This window comes from Gavialis gangeticus, unplaced genomic scaffold (assembly GCF_001723915.1).
Source record: "Gavialis gangeticus isolate Ggan-Ray unplaced genomic scaffold, GavGan_comp1, whole genome shotgun sequence".
Taxonomy (NCBI): Eukaryota; Metazoa; Chordata; order Crocodylia; family Gavialidae; genus Gavialis; species Gavialis gangeticus.
The window spans coordinates 223504155-223522117 of NW_017729032.1; the positions used below are offsets into that span (position 1 = coordinate 223504155).

Here is a 17963-nt window from a genome sequence, read left to right on the forward strand (position 1 = left end):
GGGGGAGAGGGAAGGAAGAATTACTGGAAACCCTGGCTCCCTGCTATGTCAAGGTATCTGTACTGTACTCATCACCAGCAGTGCAAATTGTCAAGACAGTATCTAAGCACTTGAATTCATCACTCTCCACCCCTTATTAATATCATGCATTTCTTAACTGCATTACCATAGGGTATTCCAAGGCGCTCTTGCTCTTTTCGGTAGCCTTCCAGAGCTGCAGCCCATCGTGTCACTTGCTCGGAAGTCTCATCTGAAATGGTTGTGATGTGCTTCGTCCCATCCAGGGTTATCACTTGGGCCTCCTCAACAAGATGAGCTTCAGCCTCAGCATGATGGGCATCTGGATCAATCACTACCTCCACAGTTTCAACAGGCTTTACAATTTCAAGGATGTTTAACTTAGGGTCTATTCCTAAATGAAAAGAAAAACAAACATGCAGAAAAGAAGTATTACCTTTGAGCACTAGGAACCACATAAAAGGCTTTCATTTAAACTCCTCCAAATTCACCTTACACATAGCACACACAATTTAATAAGCAATCACAATTTCCTTCTTCTATTATTTTATTTATGGCTCACTTTCCTCTTTAACTGTTAGGAAGAACGTGCGAGCTCACTCCAGACATGCAAATGACTGGGAACTTTGTACGGACATGTAACAGAATAGTGCACTTTTTCCCATGGAAGAAACACAGTAGGTCAAACATCAGGTATTACTTTAAAAATGGCTACTTTTGAAGACTGAACATGCTTTTGAAACTGATATGCATGCTTTCAATACTGCTCTTCTAAAAATTGCATAGGCTGTTAAGTTGTCTAGTAGAGCAGGAAGCTAGAAACCAGAATGCCCAGACTCTAAACCTAGCTTTACTAGCTATTCGTTTGTGACTTTGGGTCACTCAGCTCCTCTCAAGACCAAAGGATAACATACATTTACTTATTCTGCAAGTGTTAGGAGTCTTGTTTGTAAACCACCCCCAAGTGCTACATATATTATTAGCAGTCTTGTTACATCACCCCTTCTACTGTAGTAACACTAAATGTCAGCTTCCCCATTTACATTTATTAAAACAGACCTGCAGACTTATTCATGACTCCATCCCAAACCCCCATACCACTCCATTGTCCCATTCCTGTCTCCACCTGATCTCCAGTGACTCCTTACTATGTTATCCATATAACTTCTCTGTTATTTTATAGGTCTCCCTGTAACTCCATGGAGCTTATTCTATGGAGTACAGATAAATCCCCAGGTACATTTTTTTGGTACTATCTTAAGTTTGCGTAACACCTAGCATGAGATTCAGTCTGTACTTATCAATACATATGACAGTAACACCTAACGATATTTGCTAGCCAGCTTGTTTGTTTATGGAGAAAAAAAATGTAAAAGAGAACTATTAAATATAAACTTTAATCATGTTTAATCCTGATCTCCTCGCTTAGGCAGAACTTCCTTTGACTTTAATAGGAACAGCTGCCTGAGGAAACAGTATCTGGACAGGGTACATGCATTTTATTCATCTTAACAGCCTCTGCACAAACTCATCAAGACACAAGGGGGCAAAAAGCAACAACTATTAACACTTGGTAAGTGAGACAACAAAACTGGCAGGTAACCGTTTCCTGTTTCACTATGGCCATTTATTATTAATAGTTATCACTAAAAGTTTTAGATTTAAAGTAGTCAAAGGGAAAAATATCAATTACAAGTGCAATTCTAGGCTTCTTAATTCAAGGAAAATTTTGGTTTCTTCTTTACGTAAAGTTTCTTCTATGTAGAAGATCAAATGTTGACTGAATGTGCAAGTCTGTGTAGTAAGACATTATTTCAGTAACACTGTTTCAGAAAGGATTCGATTTAAAAGTAACTGAAGGTATGGCAGAAGTAGCTGATGAAGCTGTTGTAAAGTAAGAAGAAACTTATGCCTGAAGTAGAGAAAAGGACACCACTGGAAGGAGGTGATCTCTGTAACAACCCAGAAAGATAATCCTAGCAGCTCTATTCTGAATGAATACTACAATCAGACAATCATGATGAAATGGGCTGCCTCCCCCAGGTATTGATCAACATTTTGATCATTTGCCACATTTCAGGTGCTGCTCTCACTTGCAGGCTTACAAGTTGAGGTATACTGCCCACCATTTACCAGTTACATGGGCTGTCAATGCAACATTTTTCTGAAGTACTATAAATAATTCCATCATAAAAATACAATCTTCTTTGCCAAAATTAGTGACAAATTGCTTGAATACCTATATACCCAATTAAACACTTTTCAAAATTCCCTGTTTAAAACTAAAAAAAATCTTTTCTGCTCCCCTTTATATAAATCAATTTAAACAGATCTTAAATCATTTTAAGTTGTGAAATGGAACATACTAAAACACAGACACTGACATTCCTTTTTATATTATTACATGAAGGCTGCAATCTCTCAATAAAAAGTGCTATAGAAAAGCAGATATTTTGGAGCCAAATTCTGCCTGAAAGTACCTAACTATGAAGTCAGCGGAGTGACTTTTATTTTATGCTGATGGAACAGCAGAATGTAGTCTTTTGATTGCATTTCTACCACGGCATTTCCATGGCCACTGAAGGGGAGATGATCAAAAAATACAGTGTTCAGAAATAGGAAGTGAAGGAGACTAAAATGAATGCAATACCAAAATTTAAAAGGGTCTAATGAAGTAAATAGTCAAGAATATCATTAAAAGCAAGTAAAGAAAGCAAGTAAAGACTTTATACAAACCAGAAGATGTTCACTCAAAGCTAGCATAGTTTTTAACAAAAACTAACAGTCTAGTTTTAAGTTCCAGGACAGATTAGAAAAGGCAGCAGGGATATAAGGCCATCCTTTTGATCCTCAAAGAATGAGTAAAGCATACAAGTACGTTTACATTTTCTCCTATGGAACTGCTCACTTGCTACACGAAACAATTCAGTCTGTCAAGTAACTACATGCCAAAAGAACTGGGAATATATTGCTTAATCCACTGTAAATGGATCCAGACTGTGAGCAGCTATGTTCTGAAGTAACAGCCTGCCACCTACCTTTCTGCAATGTAAGGTTAAAATAAATTCAATGGATATCTGTGTTTACTCCCACATCATTCCCCTCATCCATTTTGTAAAAAAACAGAGGACAACACTCCAATGTGTATAGGCAAACATGTTTCCTTACACACATTACATACGAAACACTGTAGGTTCTTGAAATCAAATTTTTTCCTCCAACTTTAACATTTAAGAAATCACTCAATTTTGCAGTTTTATTTCTGACAATTTTTAAATCTGCTGATTTCCACTTGATTATGTTCCATAAATTATTTCCCATACTATATTTTTGTACAGGTGAATATCACTAAAGAACCCTTTCTTTACATTGTAAAAACTGGTCTTACACAAAGCTTCAGCCATTTATATCTATGCCTCAATGTTTCATCTTATTTCAACTCTATTTGTTAAGGGAACAATCTCTAGTTGCTTTCAAGTTGTTTTGTTCTTATAGTTATTCTCGTCTTTTATAAGTTACTCTATTTTCTTATTGCAAGCTGTCATAAGCCTTTGTTGGAAAGGTGGTCTATACATGCAATAAATAATAAATCTGTCAGACTGGGGCAGGTCTGGTCATTCATATGATTTCAAATGTATTTATTAAACTGTAAACAAGAGGAAAAGTGGATCTGCGGACATAAAAGTACAAAAAGTTGGTAAGAATCTACTGTTACTCCACCCCCATTAAGCACCTTACTACTACCAATTAATTATTGAGGACCCAAGGGGCATATGTGGACTGAAAAAGTCCATCATGAATTTGAAAGAGGGAATCATGATCTGGCAGAGAAAGTTAGTATCTAAGCCAAATCCTGATGGAAGAACTACATAAACATATAATGGCAAGGAAAAATTCTTATGTTAATGTTAAGCACACAAAAGCATAAGAAGTGTCATCCTGGCTTAGATCATAGGTCCATCTAGTTCAGTCCATCCTGATATCATTCCTGTACCTCTCAGTGACAGAGTAGAAGCTAAAGAGAAGAGAATACATTCAGGGCCTATCCAGACTGACTGTTGCCTACTCTTTGCCCCTTACAGCATCCAGTATTTAGAGGACTAGGAAGTCCTAATTGGCAGGCTACTCCCTTAACTATCATGTTTAATACCCACTGATGAACCTGTCCTGAATAAATTTGTCCCACTTTTTCAAACCTGGCTAAATTATCAGCCTGTACACCATTTTGTACCAATGAATTCCACACGTTAATTACATGCCAAGTTAAAAAAAATGCTCTCCTTTTGTTTGTTTTAAATTTGTTACCTCTTGCTATAACTGTATCCTCTAATTTTATGAGTGTACAAATCCTGTAGATTTAATTAGCAGTGACCTCCTTAAAATTAACTTTCTGTTAATAAAACTGAGCATTAAGATATGTGATTTTTGATTGTGTGTGTACCTTTTGTTTAGAATGGGGTGGCCAACCTACGGCATCCACAACACAAGTGGGATATGCAGTCACATCAAAGCTGGGGGCAAGGCTGCAAGTGAACAGGGGAGGAGAGATGCAGGACAATTTGGGGTTGAAAGGGCATGTTGTGGCTCACAAGGCTTGTGTGGCCCCAGCTGGGAGGTCCCAGTACAGACCAGGGAGGTAGGGCCCATCCCATCTGCTGTGCCCTAGTCATCTGCTTGGCTGCTTTAGGGTGAACACAATCTTGAATAGCTTTATCATTGTGTTAATAAAGGTAAGAAGCCCAACAGCCTGGTTTTGAAACATGCTAGCTTTTCCCTGCTGCTCTCCTTCCCTCCCAGACCTGTCCAGGAGGGAAGGGAAACAGCACCTGCTACTTTCCACCTCTTCCCCAAATTGCTCCATCTGGCTGCTCCCAAGAGCTGACTGCAGCAGGCATGAAAACTCTTCTGCTCTCCAGCAACCCTCAGGCTCCACTGTCAGGTCCCACTATGCTGGGTCCAGCTGGGTGGCAGGAGCAGGGCCAAAAACCAGGCTTGGAGAGGCTCTCCAGAAGCAACTGCCGCAGCTCCCAGCCCATTCTCTAGACTGGGGTTCCTCAGTCAAGGGAATGGGTGAGGAGCTTTCCAGTGGTGTTCAACTCTCCACATGGCAAGTTGTGAAGCAGCTGCTGTTCTCCACTCCTTTACCAGATTGGGATCATCCTGGTCTGGGGAAGGTGTGGAGAGGTGACAGTTGCAAGCTGAACACCTGTACTGCTCCTTCTCTAGGAAGCAAATCTAGTGGAGAAAGTTTCTCAGAACTTTCCACTGCTAGAAATGAATGACTGTTCAAGGCTATAGTCACATCAGTCCATTGGCCCAGCCTCACTTCTCTCTGTCAGTTGTTCTTCCCAGGTTTGGATCCCGACTTCGTTGCTTTCATCAACACCAACCAAATCTCCTACTTGCATCCCTTTCCATCATTCAGTATTCCAAGTAGATGGTTTCCTTCTCTACTTTGAGGCTCCCTGAGCACTAGAAGTAGTAGTAACAAGCCTTTACAAATGGAGAAAATGTTATTTTTTCAGAGGCTTATAATTTAGTTAAATTTAGATGGACATCAAGAAGCCCATCTTTGCTACTAGTTTGACTCCACTGCCGTATTTCAAGACTGCTTCAAAAGATTCGAGACTGTTGCTCCTGGTAAAAGTCAAGACATGTCTATAAAATGGGAAAATCATTTGTCTAACTTCCTCTTGTGAAACAGCTACACTGTTGGTTAAAACTGACCAGTTTAGATTTCACTTAAAGGCAGATAGCCAGCAGGGAAAATTTCTGTCCGAATTGTTTAAAATCTGACAAAGTTGCTAGTAGCTGGAAACAAATCTTAAAAATGGGAAGTATTTAGTATCACCACTTACACATATATTACTTTTGTCACCATCCAAAGTTATATAAAAGAGTATAAAACTATTTATAGGACAGACTACTGGAAATAAACCAATCACTAACTTTTTGGCCCTAATGGCAGTCATTCCATTATAGAGGTCTTGCACCTTCAGCACCGGAGGAGGCATACTAGCCAAAACAGAATACTGAAATAAACGGATCACTGGTTTGAACTAGAATTAAAACACCCACATTCTGTAATACTAGTGTTTATACTTCATGGATGTAAACAGTCACCTGATACCAAGTCATGTCATAATACACATTAAAAAAACTGGAGTTAAACAGGAAAAGTTATTTTATAGGCTATGTGTATGCAGCCAGAACTTAAGTGATCCTGGCTCTCTCTCTCTAAACACACTGGTAATGGGCAATGAAGCAGGGCAAATCTCTGGATCAAATCTGGCAGAATAACATGGCAGAATAAGATGAAGAAATCGTTGATGGCCTCTAATTTCAAAGACCTCTGAAAATTAAGTTTCTGAATTTTTCACATCATGTAACTCAGTTCCTCAGACTCCTTCTACAGAGCTAAAATATGGACCCTGACCACACTCAAAATTGCTGATATATAACGAAGCAAATGTGTGTAAATAACAGTGCCCCGTACTCCTTTAACCTCAGCATACCCACCTCAGCAAAATATCCAAAACAGCAAAAAGGAGACAAGTAAGAAAAGAAGGAGAGAACAACAATGTGCTTCACAGTAAAAGGAAAGAGTTGAGTGAATTAAAACAACAACAATCACCAAAATTAACTACAAATATAAACCAATACCTGGAAATCCCAACTATGAAATGCAGTGTGTTGGCATCTGCATTATTAACTAATCTGCTCTGACATGAAACAAGATACTTTTTTTATGAACCACTACAGAAGAACTACTTTGGATTATTTAGCAGCTGGCATTGCTTCATTTATATTTACAGATGGCTTATCAAAATTTAATATAACAGTTGAACTGGCATAACAGACTGCCTCTTAAGAAACAGTAGAGTCCAATCCATCACAAAGATTAGCACCACAGACTGGAAATTTATTGCTAGCTTAATTTTGTAAAATGCATGAATTGCAATCTAAAACGAACCTCAGTAAGTCAAAGAGAAACAATATGAGAAGAGAGTTATTTCATTTCCATATCTCACTCCACATACACAAATTCCCTCTTTAAACAGATATTGTAAACACTTGGGAATGGACGGTGATCACAACATTTTAGAAAAATTTTAGTGGAAATTGTCTGATTGTGGGAGACTTCAATTACCCCAATACAGACTGGGTAACTGACACTATGTGTTACAGTAGAACACAGATATTTCTGCATGAGTTGGCTAATAGAGTTCTCTATCTAATGGTGACTGTGCCAATGAAAGAAAAGCTACCTGAGACCATGGACAGAAACTGCATTTGTAATGCGATAAACAGTTTTGCAGTACTACAAAAGCTGAGCGCACAGACATGCACACCTCCTGTAACACTAAAAAAAATGGTGGAAGTGCTACAGAAACACTTCTGGGCAAAACTGGAACTTCTCTGTAGTGTTATGTTTTGTAGCACCACATGTAAGATCTGTACAGTCCATTGCAACAGGTCAGAGGGATCTTTCGGTTCTCCAACATCCCACAGTGCTCTGCTTCCACCCCTCCAAAAGAAGGCAGAAAGAATGGAGCAGTCACTGAGAGCAAGCCTGGGAGAGTTCAGAGGCAGTGCCACTTGATTACTGACAACCTGCCAGCATTGCAGTAGTGGGGAATACACTGATGGGAAAAGAAAGCTGCAGGACCAAGCAAGCCCCCTACTTGTCCCCATGGCTGGAGGGCACTTCAATGAATATCTTCACATGACTTTGCAGCACTCCAGCTGGGAGGGTGTGCATGTCTATGTGCACTTATATTGCTACAATACTGTAGGCCTTCCCAGTGCTCTGGAACTTGTAGCATTACAAGCGTCATGTCTGTCCATGGCCTTAGATTTGGTTTTGGCCATAACAGAGGATCTTTCAGAAAAACTTGCTACAGAGAATAATCTTGGATCAAGTGATCATGAATTGAAATAAGAATTGGTCTATAACAAGGCTGTCCAATTGGCAACCTGTAGGCTGCATACAGCCCCTAAACTTAACTCATGGCTTGCAGACCCTTGCCTGGTCACCATGTCTGCTCCTGCTGCTGCTGCAATCTCCAGGCTCCCACTCCTCCTTCCAGCTTCCAGTTTCTGCTCCACCTTTGCCTCCAGGGAAGGCCAGTGCAGTCTGTAGGACCTGGGGAGGTCTGTGGCTCATGCAGGAAGGCAGCCAAGAAGCAAACACAGCATGTAGCCCCTGACTACCCAAAAGTTGGACAGCCCTGGTTTAAGAAGAGTCTTGGATTTTAAGAAATGAAAGCAATTAAGGAGGCTAAGTGGATCCAGAAATTAAGACACCTGGATGTGGAGTGACATAAAACTACCACACAGCAAAAGTACAAATACTATCAACTTGTTTCTCCATGCTTGGAGTACAGTTGATAAGGAAGAGCTAGACTTGCATGGATGAACAGGAATCTAAACATGCCGTTAAGAATGAGCACAGAATCTACAAACAATGAAAAAATGGAACTGATCAATATGGAAGAACATCTGTCTGTCTGTGGTCAAAGAATGTTGAACAACAAATAACCAAAAGCTTAGTTGAAGCTGATTTTGCAAAGGATATGAAAACAAATAATCAAAAACTTATTTTGTCACACAAGTAAAGAAAAAATATAGGGAGGAAATGTGGGGCCAATATTTGCTGATGGTGGGGCAGAGATCAACCTTTTGTATGGCTGAAGAACTAACAAATACTTTGCTTTAGTCTTTATGAGGATGAAGAGGATACTGATGGCCTACCATGTGGCACTGAGGATATGAATACAGAATAAATGTTAGCTTTTGCTGTCACAAAACAGGGAGGCCCCAATAATCTCCATTCTAGAACACTGAAGGAATTGGCAAACAAAATACCAATTCCACTAGCTTGGATCTTCAAAAAATGGCTATGACTGGAACACAGGAAATGCAGTACCTATTTCTTAAAAAGGAAGAAAGAGTGATTCAGACAATTACAAGCCTGTTAATTTGACTTCAACAGTTGGTAAGGTCATAGAACTCATGGAAGTAAAAAATAGTTTAAGACAGGAAAGGCAACGGAAAATGGAACAACACGCAACCTGGGTTAATCAGAGGATAATCACATCAGAGTAATTTATTATCAACCTATGTCCACTGATTTCTTGGATAAGGATAATGCAGTGAACCTAAGTCTTCTAGATCTAATAATACCATGCCCTGTGGGAAATTATTGGTCTAGCTAGTAAGGAAGGGATCAATGCTACATTCACGAGATGAATAAAAATTTGCTCAAAGGGAGTCTATGGTGGGTTATGTTGAAAAGGGGTTACATGAGTGGAGAGCTGTTACCAGTAGCGATCCTCAAAAGTCAGGCTTGGGCCCCGGTTAACATGATCAGTAACCTTGGTTGCTGAGAGAAGTGTCTCCATTAAATTTGTAATTACATTAACTTGGGAGGAAAATAAGTGTATTGCATATGCAAAGGAGGGCCAGATTATTATACAGAAAGATTTAGCTAGTCTTGTGGAATGGAGCAAAAGAAATGCATAAAGTTTAGCACTATGAAGTGTAAAGGCGTGCATCTAAAGACAAGTAACAAAGACTTCAGCTATAAGATGGAGAGGCACAGGCTGGAGATGTCTGAGGAATAGAAGTGGAACCTGGGTGTATTGGTTGATTGTAGGATGAACATGAACCAACGCAATGAAACTATGAAAAAGACTAATGCAATTTTAGGGTGTATAACAGAGGAAGCATGTGTAGGGAAATTATTTGTATGACTGGCATGCCATATGGAATGGTGCCAATATAGTCTCTAATACCGCTGTATGTGGCACTTTTTAAGACTCCATTTAAAATTCTATGTGCAGCTCTGGGTACCAGTGTTCAAAGACAATAAACTTAAAATGTTTTTATGAGTTCAGAGAAGATCACTAATATGGTCAAGGGAACTGAGACATTTTCTTATGTATAAAGTTATAGCAGCTTGCTTAGTTTAGCAACAGAGATTGAGGGGGACTCTTTACCAGTAAATTTGTGGGGGAAACATTAAGGAAGGGAAAAAGAGAAGCTTTTTTGGCTAAAAAAGGCCATCGCTAGCTTAAGATCAAATGGCTATAAACTGGCTATGGATAAATTTAGACTGGAAATTACAAGACTGCTGTCAGAGAAGCGAAGTTTTGGAATGGTCTCCCCAGCAAAGCAGTAGAATGAAGAACCTGTCTCTTAGAGATGAATTTGGATAAGTTTATGAAAGGGATGGTATGCCAGAATAGGAAGTTCTGGGACACCCATCAGTATATGTGATATGCAATCTGGTGTCTGCAGTCTCTGAGCTGAAGGTAGCTCTTGTAGAGTGGAAGGTATTTGATAATCCGAGGTCTAAATTCTTTTTCTATTAACCAGGTATGGCTAGGAAGAATTTTTTCCCCATTTCATGAAAGCTACCGGCTTCTGAGGGTTTTTTTCTACCTTCTTCATTGGGGAATGCTGCCTTCTGCTAATACTTGGGGTTTTGACTGAGTGCCTTAATACTTATACCAATACTTAGAAAACTCAGAGGTTACTTAGAAAGCCCAGGCTTAAAAGTCTTGCACTTCTGTTCAGAGTCATATCAATAGCCAAATCTGCGGTCTAAAAAGAATTTTCCCACAGGTCAAATTGGCAGGAACCATGAAGTTTTTGTCCCTCTCTCTACCACAGTGCAAGGTCCTTTTCCTGGGGTCTTCTTAACATATATTTACAAACTGCTACAAAATCTTGCAGTGCCAGGGTGTTGGCAGCATCCTTTGTTTCTGCTTTTGTGTCACATTTGTACTAGGCCTGTGAGAAACAGCTAGTATTTGCTTTGGATCCGCATTTGGCCGATTTGGGGGACAGTGATTCGATCCGTTGATTCGAGTCACTGACCCAAATTGATTCTAATTGGGGCAGTAGCCGAATCTCCAAATCACCCAGGCCCATCCCCCGCCCACTCTTCCAGCCTGGCAGTGGCTGCCCCACCTGCCCCAGTGCCTGGCACTTTGGAAAAAAAAAAGCCCCAACTCACTGGGTACTGCATGGGGGGGTTCTGCACGAGCCCTCCAACCCCCCTCGCTTCCCCAGTCCCCCCATGGCTGCCTCGGCTGCCTCAGCTCCAGCCCTTTAAAGAAAACAAAAACAAGAAAAACCCCCAGACTAACCAGTTCCTGCCAGCAGGGGGTGACCCCCATTTCCCCCCGCTGTGTGGCGGGCTCTGCACAAGCCTCCAGAAGCCCCGAGGCTGCTGCACGAGCGGTGAGTCCCAGGGTTTTTCTCAGTTTTTTTTTTCTTAAAGGACTGGAGCTGGCTCAGGCGACGCAACCATGAGGGGTGCCAGGGGAGCAAAAGGCAGGAGGGTCCGGGGGTGGGGAATCATGGCACAGCCCCCCATGCAGTGTGGGGCAGTGCAGGACAGCAGGGATTGCGCCCCGCCCCGCCCAGTGAGTCAGGGCTTTTTTTTAAAGCACTGGGAGCTGGGGCAGGTAGGGCAGCCTGGGGAGGTTGGGAGAGCAGTTGGGGGGCACTTGAGAGGACTGGGGAGCAGGCAGGGGATGGGGCCTCGCAGGGGTCCTCCCATGGTCCATACCCCCAACCCCCACTTACCAGCTCCAAGTCTGGCTCCAGCTCCCTGCTGCAGCCAGCAGGGACTGTCCAAATCAAAGCTCTCTGAATCTCTTCCAAAGATTTGGAGAGCTTCAAATCGATTCGAACCTTTTTACTGGTCCCTTGATTCGATTTGGATTTGGAGATTTGGCCACCAAATCCGGCCAAATCTCCTCCAAATCAAATCCGCACCCAAAGCTTTGCACAGCTCTAATATTTACAGAGTGTTTTGAATACAGTTCTTTATAGCTGTGGGAAAGTGTTTGCAGTGGTGACTTCGAAGGCTCCAGAGCTGTCCTAGTTAACACTTACCTCTAATTGCAACCAACTGGATTTGATGGCCCACGAGGCCTACCAGTCCTGTGACCCTAAACAAGCATTCAATCCTTCTCCAAGCTACCAACACCCTTACAGTACATTAACTTTTAAGTATTCTAAAATAAAAATCTATATAATTTGTTTACTTTATATGTAGGTCCCTCCTGAATTAACAGCCATCTTCCCAATTCCTTCAGACATGTCTGCATCACTTGTAAGTCCCACTAAGGAGGGATCCCACTACAGTACTTTATGTCCAGAAAGTAACCTACCTCTGCATGCATAGAATCTTGCAACTCTAACTCGTAGAAACTTGACTCACAACATTACCTCTACAATGAGAACCTTGCTGAAACATCCTTTTTACAAAGGATAATATAGCATCAATTTAAACTACACATGGGATGCAAAGCTACTACAATTGGGCGACTCCCAGATTTTGCTAGACTTCATTTGTGGGGAGGGATGGTAGAGACCTTTTTCTAACAGAAACTACTTATGTGGAAAAGCATAATCGAAAACTAATATTTTTCCATACTTGTCCCAAAAGCCAGTAGTCAGATTCCCCTTCAATAGCTGAAGCCATTTAAAACTATATGCACTGTAAATGTGACTGGAGATGACAGTTGCTAGGGATGTGGCAAATGGAGAGTTAACAGGGGAACTTCTTGACTGATGTCATAAAAAAAGAGTACATAAATCAGATTGCAGACACTTGTTAACTGTCACAATGGCTTATTTCAATATGGTATCCTAAGAGCTATCAAACAGATGATGACCGTAACCTTTTTGCTCCAGAATTTTTGTGCGTATTTACTTGTGCCAGCACCCCCCATAATTTAAGTATTTATAAGGTAGTCCAGGACATGTGTTTTACTGAGACAGCCTAAACTAGCTGGTGGCAATTATCTTTCATCTTCCCAGGTATTTTGTCCAGTGAGCAACTGCTTATCCTCACTGAAAGTCCTCACATGCAGGGTACTGAGGAGTTCCATTACCATACCACTGGTTCCCTCACTAGAGGAGAGTAACACATTTTGGGCTGAGGTAGCTTCAGGCCACAATACATTTTAATTACAATCAAATAAACCCATGGTACAATGCAAAATTCATCCTGTAGTAGCATGAATCATACAGTTACATTTTAAATATTACAATTCAAAAACAGCATTTTTGCATGAAGGTATTTATGATAAAGCTTATTCTAGACTACAGCAAATAAAACATTTAATTGTTTACCTTGCCTGGATATTACTTGTACACTAAGCTGCACTGTTCCATCTGTTTTCACTCCTTGGTCAAAGAGACTGCGATCTGGGTCCAGCTTAATAAGGAGATTTTAAAAAAAATGATTAGCATCACAAAACATTCAGAAAGTTTTCTTGTATGTTAAGTGCTATACCTTCAAATTTGCCAGGCTTTCACACAATACAGCTAAAGAAATCAACTTTTTAAAAATTAAGATTGCATGAATAATGCACTCTTTAGCTAGATAAATAAACAGGTCTCCTTACAACCATTTAGACACAAATTATTCCTCTACACTCGCCTCTGAAAATGTTACTTCAACTAATTAAAAGAGCTTCAATGTAGAAGAATAATGCTTAAAGTGACTCTTTCAACCTGAGGTCCAATGAGACCACAATAGGTTCCAGGAATCATACCCTTGCACTTGGATGTTTCTCAATTTTTAATGCCTTTGTTCTGGAGTATGTTTTCCCTCCCTAATGCTCTTGATAAACCTCAGCACACAGATGAAATAGTGAAACTACAGAAAAATAATGTGTTATCAAACAGCTAGGAAATAAAGTAAAATACTTCTTTCTGATCCAAACTGGTAACTGCAACAATACATTTAATATTTTCACACAAAAGTGATTTCTTTTTAAAGTTTACAATATTCCTTTAGCAAAGCTACTTAACGGTTCACTCCAGGACAGTGATCAAAGACAGTTGCCTAGACAACCTTTGCTTCTTTAGCTATACAACCCTGGAAATCTTACATCTTGCCACACCAACTTTGATTAATCTCTGAATGCATCTCTGACAAGGACTAACACCCTTTGTTACATTACAACACTCTTCTCTTATATAGATTAACCTTTTTGTAACAAAGCATGTGTCATAACCATATATCAAAAAATGTATGATAGAACTGTTTTTTTCTAATGCAACAGAGTTCAAAGCAACATACCACCTTCTAGCCACTGCATGGAACACAAGAGCGGTGACAGATGGAGGAAGGGACATTTTTATCAGAGTCTAACTACCTGGGCTAGATACAGACATTACATTTTTATTGGTATAAGTGATTGGAAACCAGTCTATATCTGTACCAGAAAAGTGGCTCGGCACTCAAAGCTGGTCTATATCTGTAAAAGAATTTTGGCACACAGACTGGTTTAAAAATGGCAGAACCCGGTCTAAGATTTGTCCACCACCAAAGGGCAAATGTGTGTTCTGTTCGTACTGATCTAAACTATGTCGCTTACACAAAACTGCCTAAATCAGATTTGATTGCGCCTCAGGTTTTTTTAATACCTGCATCTAGCCCTGATGTCCAGAAGATCCAGTGATCAGAGTTAAAAGCTCCAATCACTCATTTGTCACTTGTAATTGTTACATGGAACAAGCTCAGAGCTGTTTTCACTGGATTCTAATCCTTTTATGTCAATAAAAATACCTTTTTCTGCTTCTTTCTCTCTCTAGCAAGAGGAAAATTGATTTTTTTTTATCACCTACTTCCATTTTACATGTTGGTAAAATGTAGTCAATTCTGGAAACATCATGATGATATTCATTACAAAAAAACCATTTCTACTACAAGAGTGCCAAATTATTTTTTTGGCTCTATAGGGCGCCTCCTCTTTCTCCTCCTTTCATCATCACAGTATCAAATAAGAGACTAAAAAGGGAAGATAGCGTCCATTTCTCATCACAATCCTAAAAGGGGCCCAGCAAGAGTAGAAATGTTCTTTTTACACAATAGACTTTCATGACTGCCCTTAGGTACATCTGCCTTGGAAAAGTTAAATTAGCAAAACAAAAATACTATTCACAGTGGAGAATTTTATTAGGTTTACTAACATTTTCATTTTGCTACTTCCAAATGCAATATTATCAGTTAATGTTGCATCTTTTAGCTTTCTTAGTTGTGACTTTAAACGCACAGAAATTTTTGTGTAAACCTTTAAAAACCATTTTGCAATACATTCACCATTTCTAACTATTCATCACTTGCACATCACCATAAAGGGAAAAAATAGGATAATGAATGTGGTCTTAAAAATGAAGTCTAACAAGGTTAAAAAACTCAGATCTAAATGAATATAAAAAAGGGGAGGGGCAGGAAAAGTAATTTGCAGTTTTAGTAAACAAAGTTTCACATTTTCCCTGAGTTCTGAATTAACAATACAAAGTTAAATCTCTATAACAGGAATTATTCTCTCATGGTCTCCCTATGTCAGCACTATTCCCATGGAACAACTCAACTGAAATACACAAAAATAAAGCTTAGCTTCTGACAGTTACTACCCCACCATCATAACATCACGTACAACTTCAGGTAGATACAAATTTTAATTTGTATGTTAATATCCAATCATGCCCTGACTAGCTTGATGCTTTTTCTATAAAATATATTTGATCTTTTAATTATGCTAAAGTCATTAAGTAACACACCTTTTTAAGAAATATAACTAAATATATCCAGTGAGTGTTCTTTTGTTAAGCTACCCACATTCAATTTTAAGGACTTAGGCTAGCAAGATCACATATTTTCCCATGTAAGATTCTGTTATTCGGTTTCTCCACTTTTTTTCCTGAAAAACCACATACTTGTGATTATTTTGCAAACTCAAAAATATTTTAAAGAGAGGCCTACCTAAAGAAGGATCAGAGTGATCGCATGCTCATCTACTACATAAGATAAACATCAGCCTAAACAAAGTCCATTATTTCCTCTTTTAGCTCCAGGAACCCCCATCCTTCAGTCAGTACAATACAGCATGTATTAGTGTCTCCACTTACACATGCAGCAATAATTTGGGAGAGAATAACCCAATAGGTATGCCAATATACATTCTTCCTACACAGTGAACCGTGACTATGCATCATACTTTCAGCTTCACAAGAACATGTCATGAAATTATTGTTATTTTTTAGAAGTACGTCTAGAAATACCAGAAAACAAAACTGTTTTAAGTACTCTTCTCACTTCTGGATTCAGGAAGCCTGAAAATGATATCTCAAAGAAACACTGGCATTGTAGGAAACAATCAAGCTATTTGATTTTAAGCATATTATGAAAGGTAGCGTACTTATTTTCAGAACTATGCCTCTTCCCCCCCGCCTCTAAGCTTGATCATTCAGAAAATTCCCACAGAAACCCTGAAAGTCATCCAGTTTTATTTGCAGTGAATTAGTAATCAGAGTACATGTATTAAACAATATCAAGCTGACAATGAGCCAGACATTTGCAAGATTAGACCCTTAACTGGAACCTATCTACCAAATAAAACATGTTATACTCCAAGCCAACATCAGAGCAGAAGGAAGGGATTGAATATACAGAAATGGTCTCAAAGCAGAGTTCTCAAATGCAGTTTTTCAACCCCTCTTTGCTTTACCTGAATATCCTGTAGGCAGATTTCATGTGCATCCAAGGAACACTGTAGTCTTGGTTCCAGCAACTTCTTAAGATTTCCAATTGGTTCATTGATGTCAATAGCCTGGCTCACAAATTCTGCTGTGGTGTATGTCTGCTCAACAATGCTTAAAAACCAAAAGAATACAAGAATTGCTAAATGAACATAAAGACAGCTTTCAAAATGTAGTAACTATGGGTTTCAATCAGAGCTGGCCTCAGAGAAAACAGCGCCCTAGGGGAACTCTTATTTTGGTGTCCCCTCCTCCTTCCCCTGCCCCCACGTCAGCAGCACTGCTGTGGCAGAGGCAGGGACACACAGCACAGTTCGGCAGAGAAGCAGAGCAGTATGGTGCGCCAGGCAAGTACCCTGCTGCTCCCAGCAGATGGAGGCAGGGAGCAGGCTAGTTACTGCTCTTCCTGCAAGAAGCGGGGATTGGCTGGGACAGGGGAAGAGAGTTGCTGTGCGCATGGTTTGCTCACACATGTTTGCATGACCACAGCACCCTAGGTTCACCACTAAGGCTGGCTCTGGTTTCAATACTAATAAAAATGGTAGTTAGAAAAGGATTAAGAATTTAACCTACACAAAACCCAATGATAACTTCTGAAATGTTTATTGTACTGAAAGCCACTCTCATCTTGGACAAAGAATACTGTTACATTCAACTCCAAGAGATTTGAGAATCATTCTAAAGAAATCCTAGCCTATTCTGAGCAAAAAAAATGAATGAACAGGAGGAATAGGATCTTCTAAAAATATTAAAACTACTTTCTGATAATTATTTAGTACAGATTAAGTTATCAAAAATCTATTAGCTCTAAGTAACTTGCAAGTAGTGTGTATGTAGTAAGTATCCTACTTTTCAGGTGGAAGAGTACATTTATAGTTTTAGTATCTGTTCTTAAAATGTTTAAGAGCTACACCTAATTAGCTTTTTTTTAAAGTTTAAGATCAAGACAAGTCACATGTACAAGCTGAGACGAGTAGGAAAAAAGCTGCTCTCAATGCTTTAAAATGAAGTACTCTTCATTTTTTCTGATGACAATTATGTAATTATGTTATGATCAATATAAACTGGATTTCTGCTCCTTTGCACTTCAGGTATCTGCAACACTGCTGCTCTTTCAGTAAACAAGTATTGTATAAATTAAGTGCAATGGAAAGAAACATACCTACATGAATCATTTTAACAGTCCAGTTACCAAATAGAGAAAATTTTACTTAACATAAGAATACCTGTACTGGATTAGACAAGTAGTCAGAATGCTTTCTCTATTTCATTAAATGTCTCTGTGTAACAGGACCAAAAGTAACCAGGAGTTTTCTATGCACCCGTCTCAGCATGCTCCTGCCAACTATTTATTTTTAAAGAAAACTCTT

The 17963-nt window shown here is 39.5% G+C and overlaps 1 protein-coding gene across 2 annotated transcripts in view; it reads right to left on the minus strand.

Annotated features, from left to right (window-relative positions):
- The window catches only part of GABPA (GA binding protein transcription factor alpha subunit), a 45816-nt gene that overhangs the window by 17859 nt on the left and 9994 nt on the right, over window positions 1–17963 (minus strand). For both annotated transcript variants that reach the window (XM_019524865.1, XM_019524864.1), the window contains exons 2-4: window positions 16563–16707; window positions 13174–13258; window positions 167–412 (exon numbers count right to left, since the gene is read on the minus strand). In XM_019524865.1, the coding sequence (XP_019380410.1) occupies window positions 167–412; window positions 13174–13258; window positions 16563–16707 (476 nt within the window). The remainder of the gene's footprint in view (window positions 1–166; window positions 413–13173; window positions 13259–16562; window positions 16708–17963) is intronic.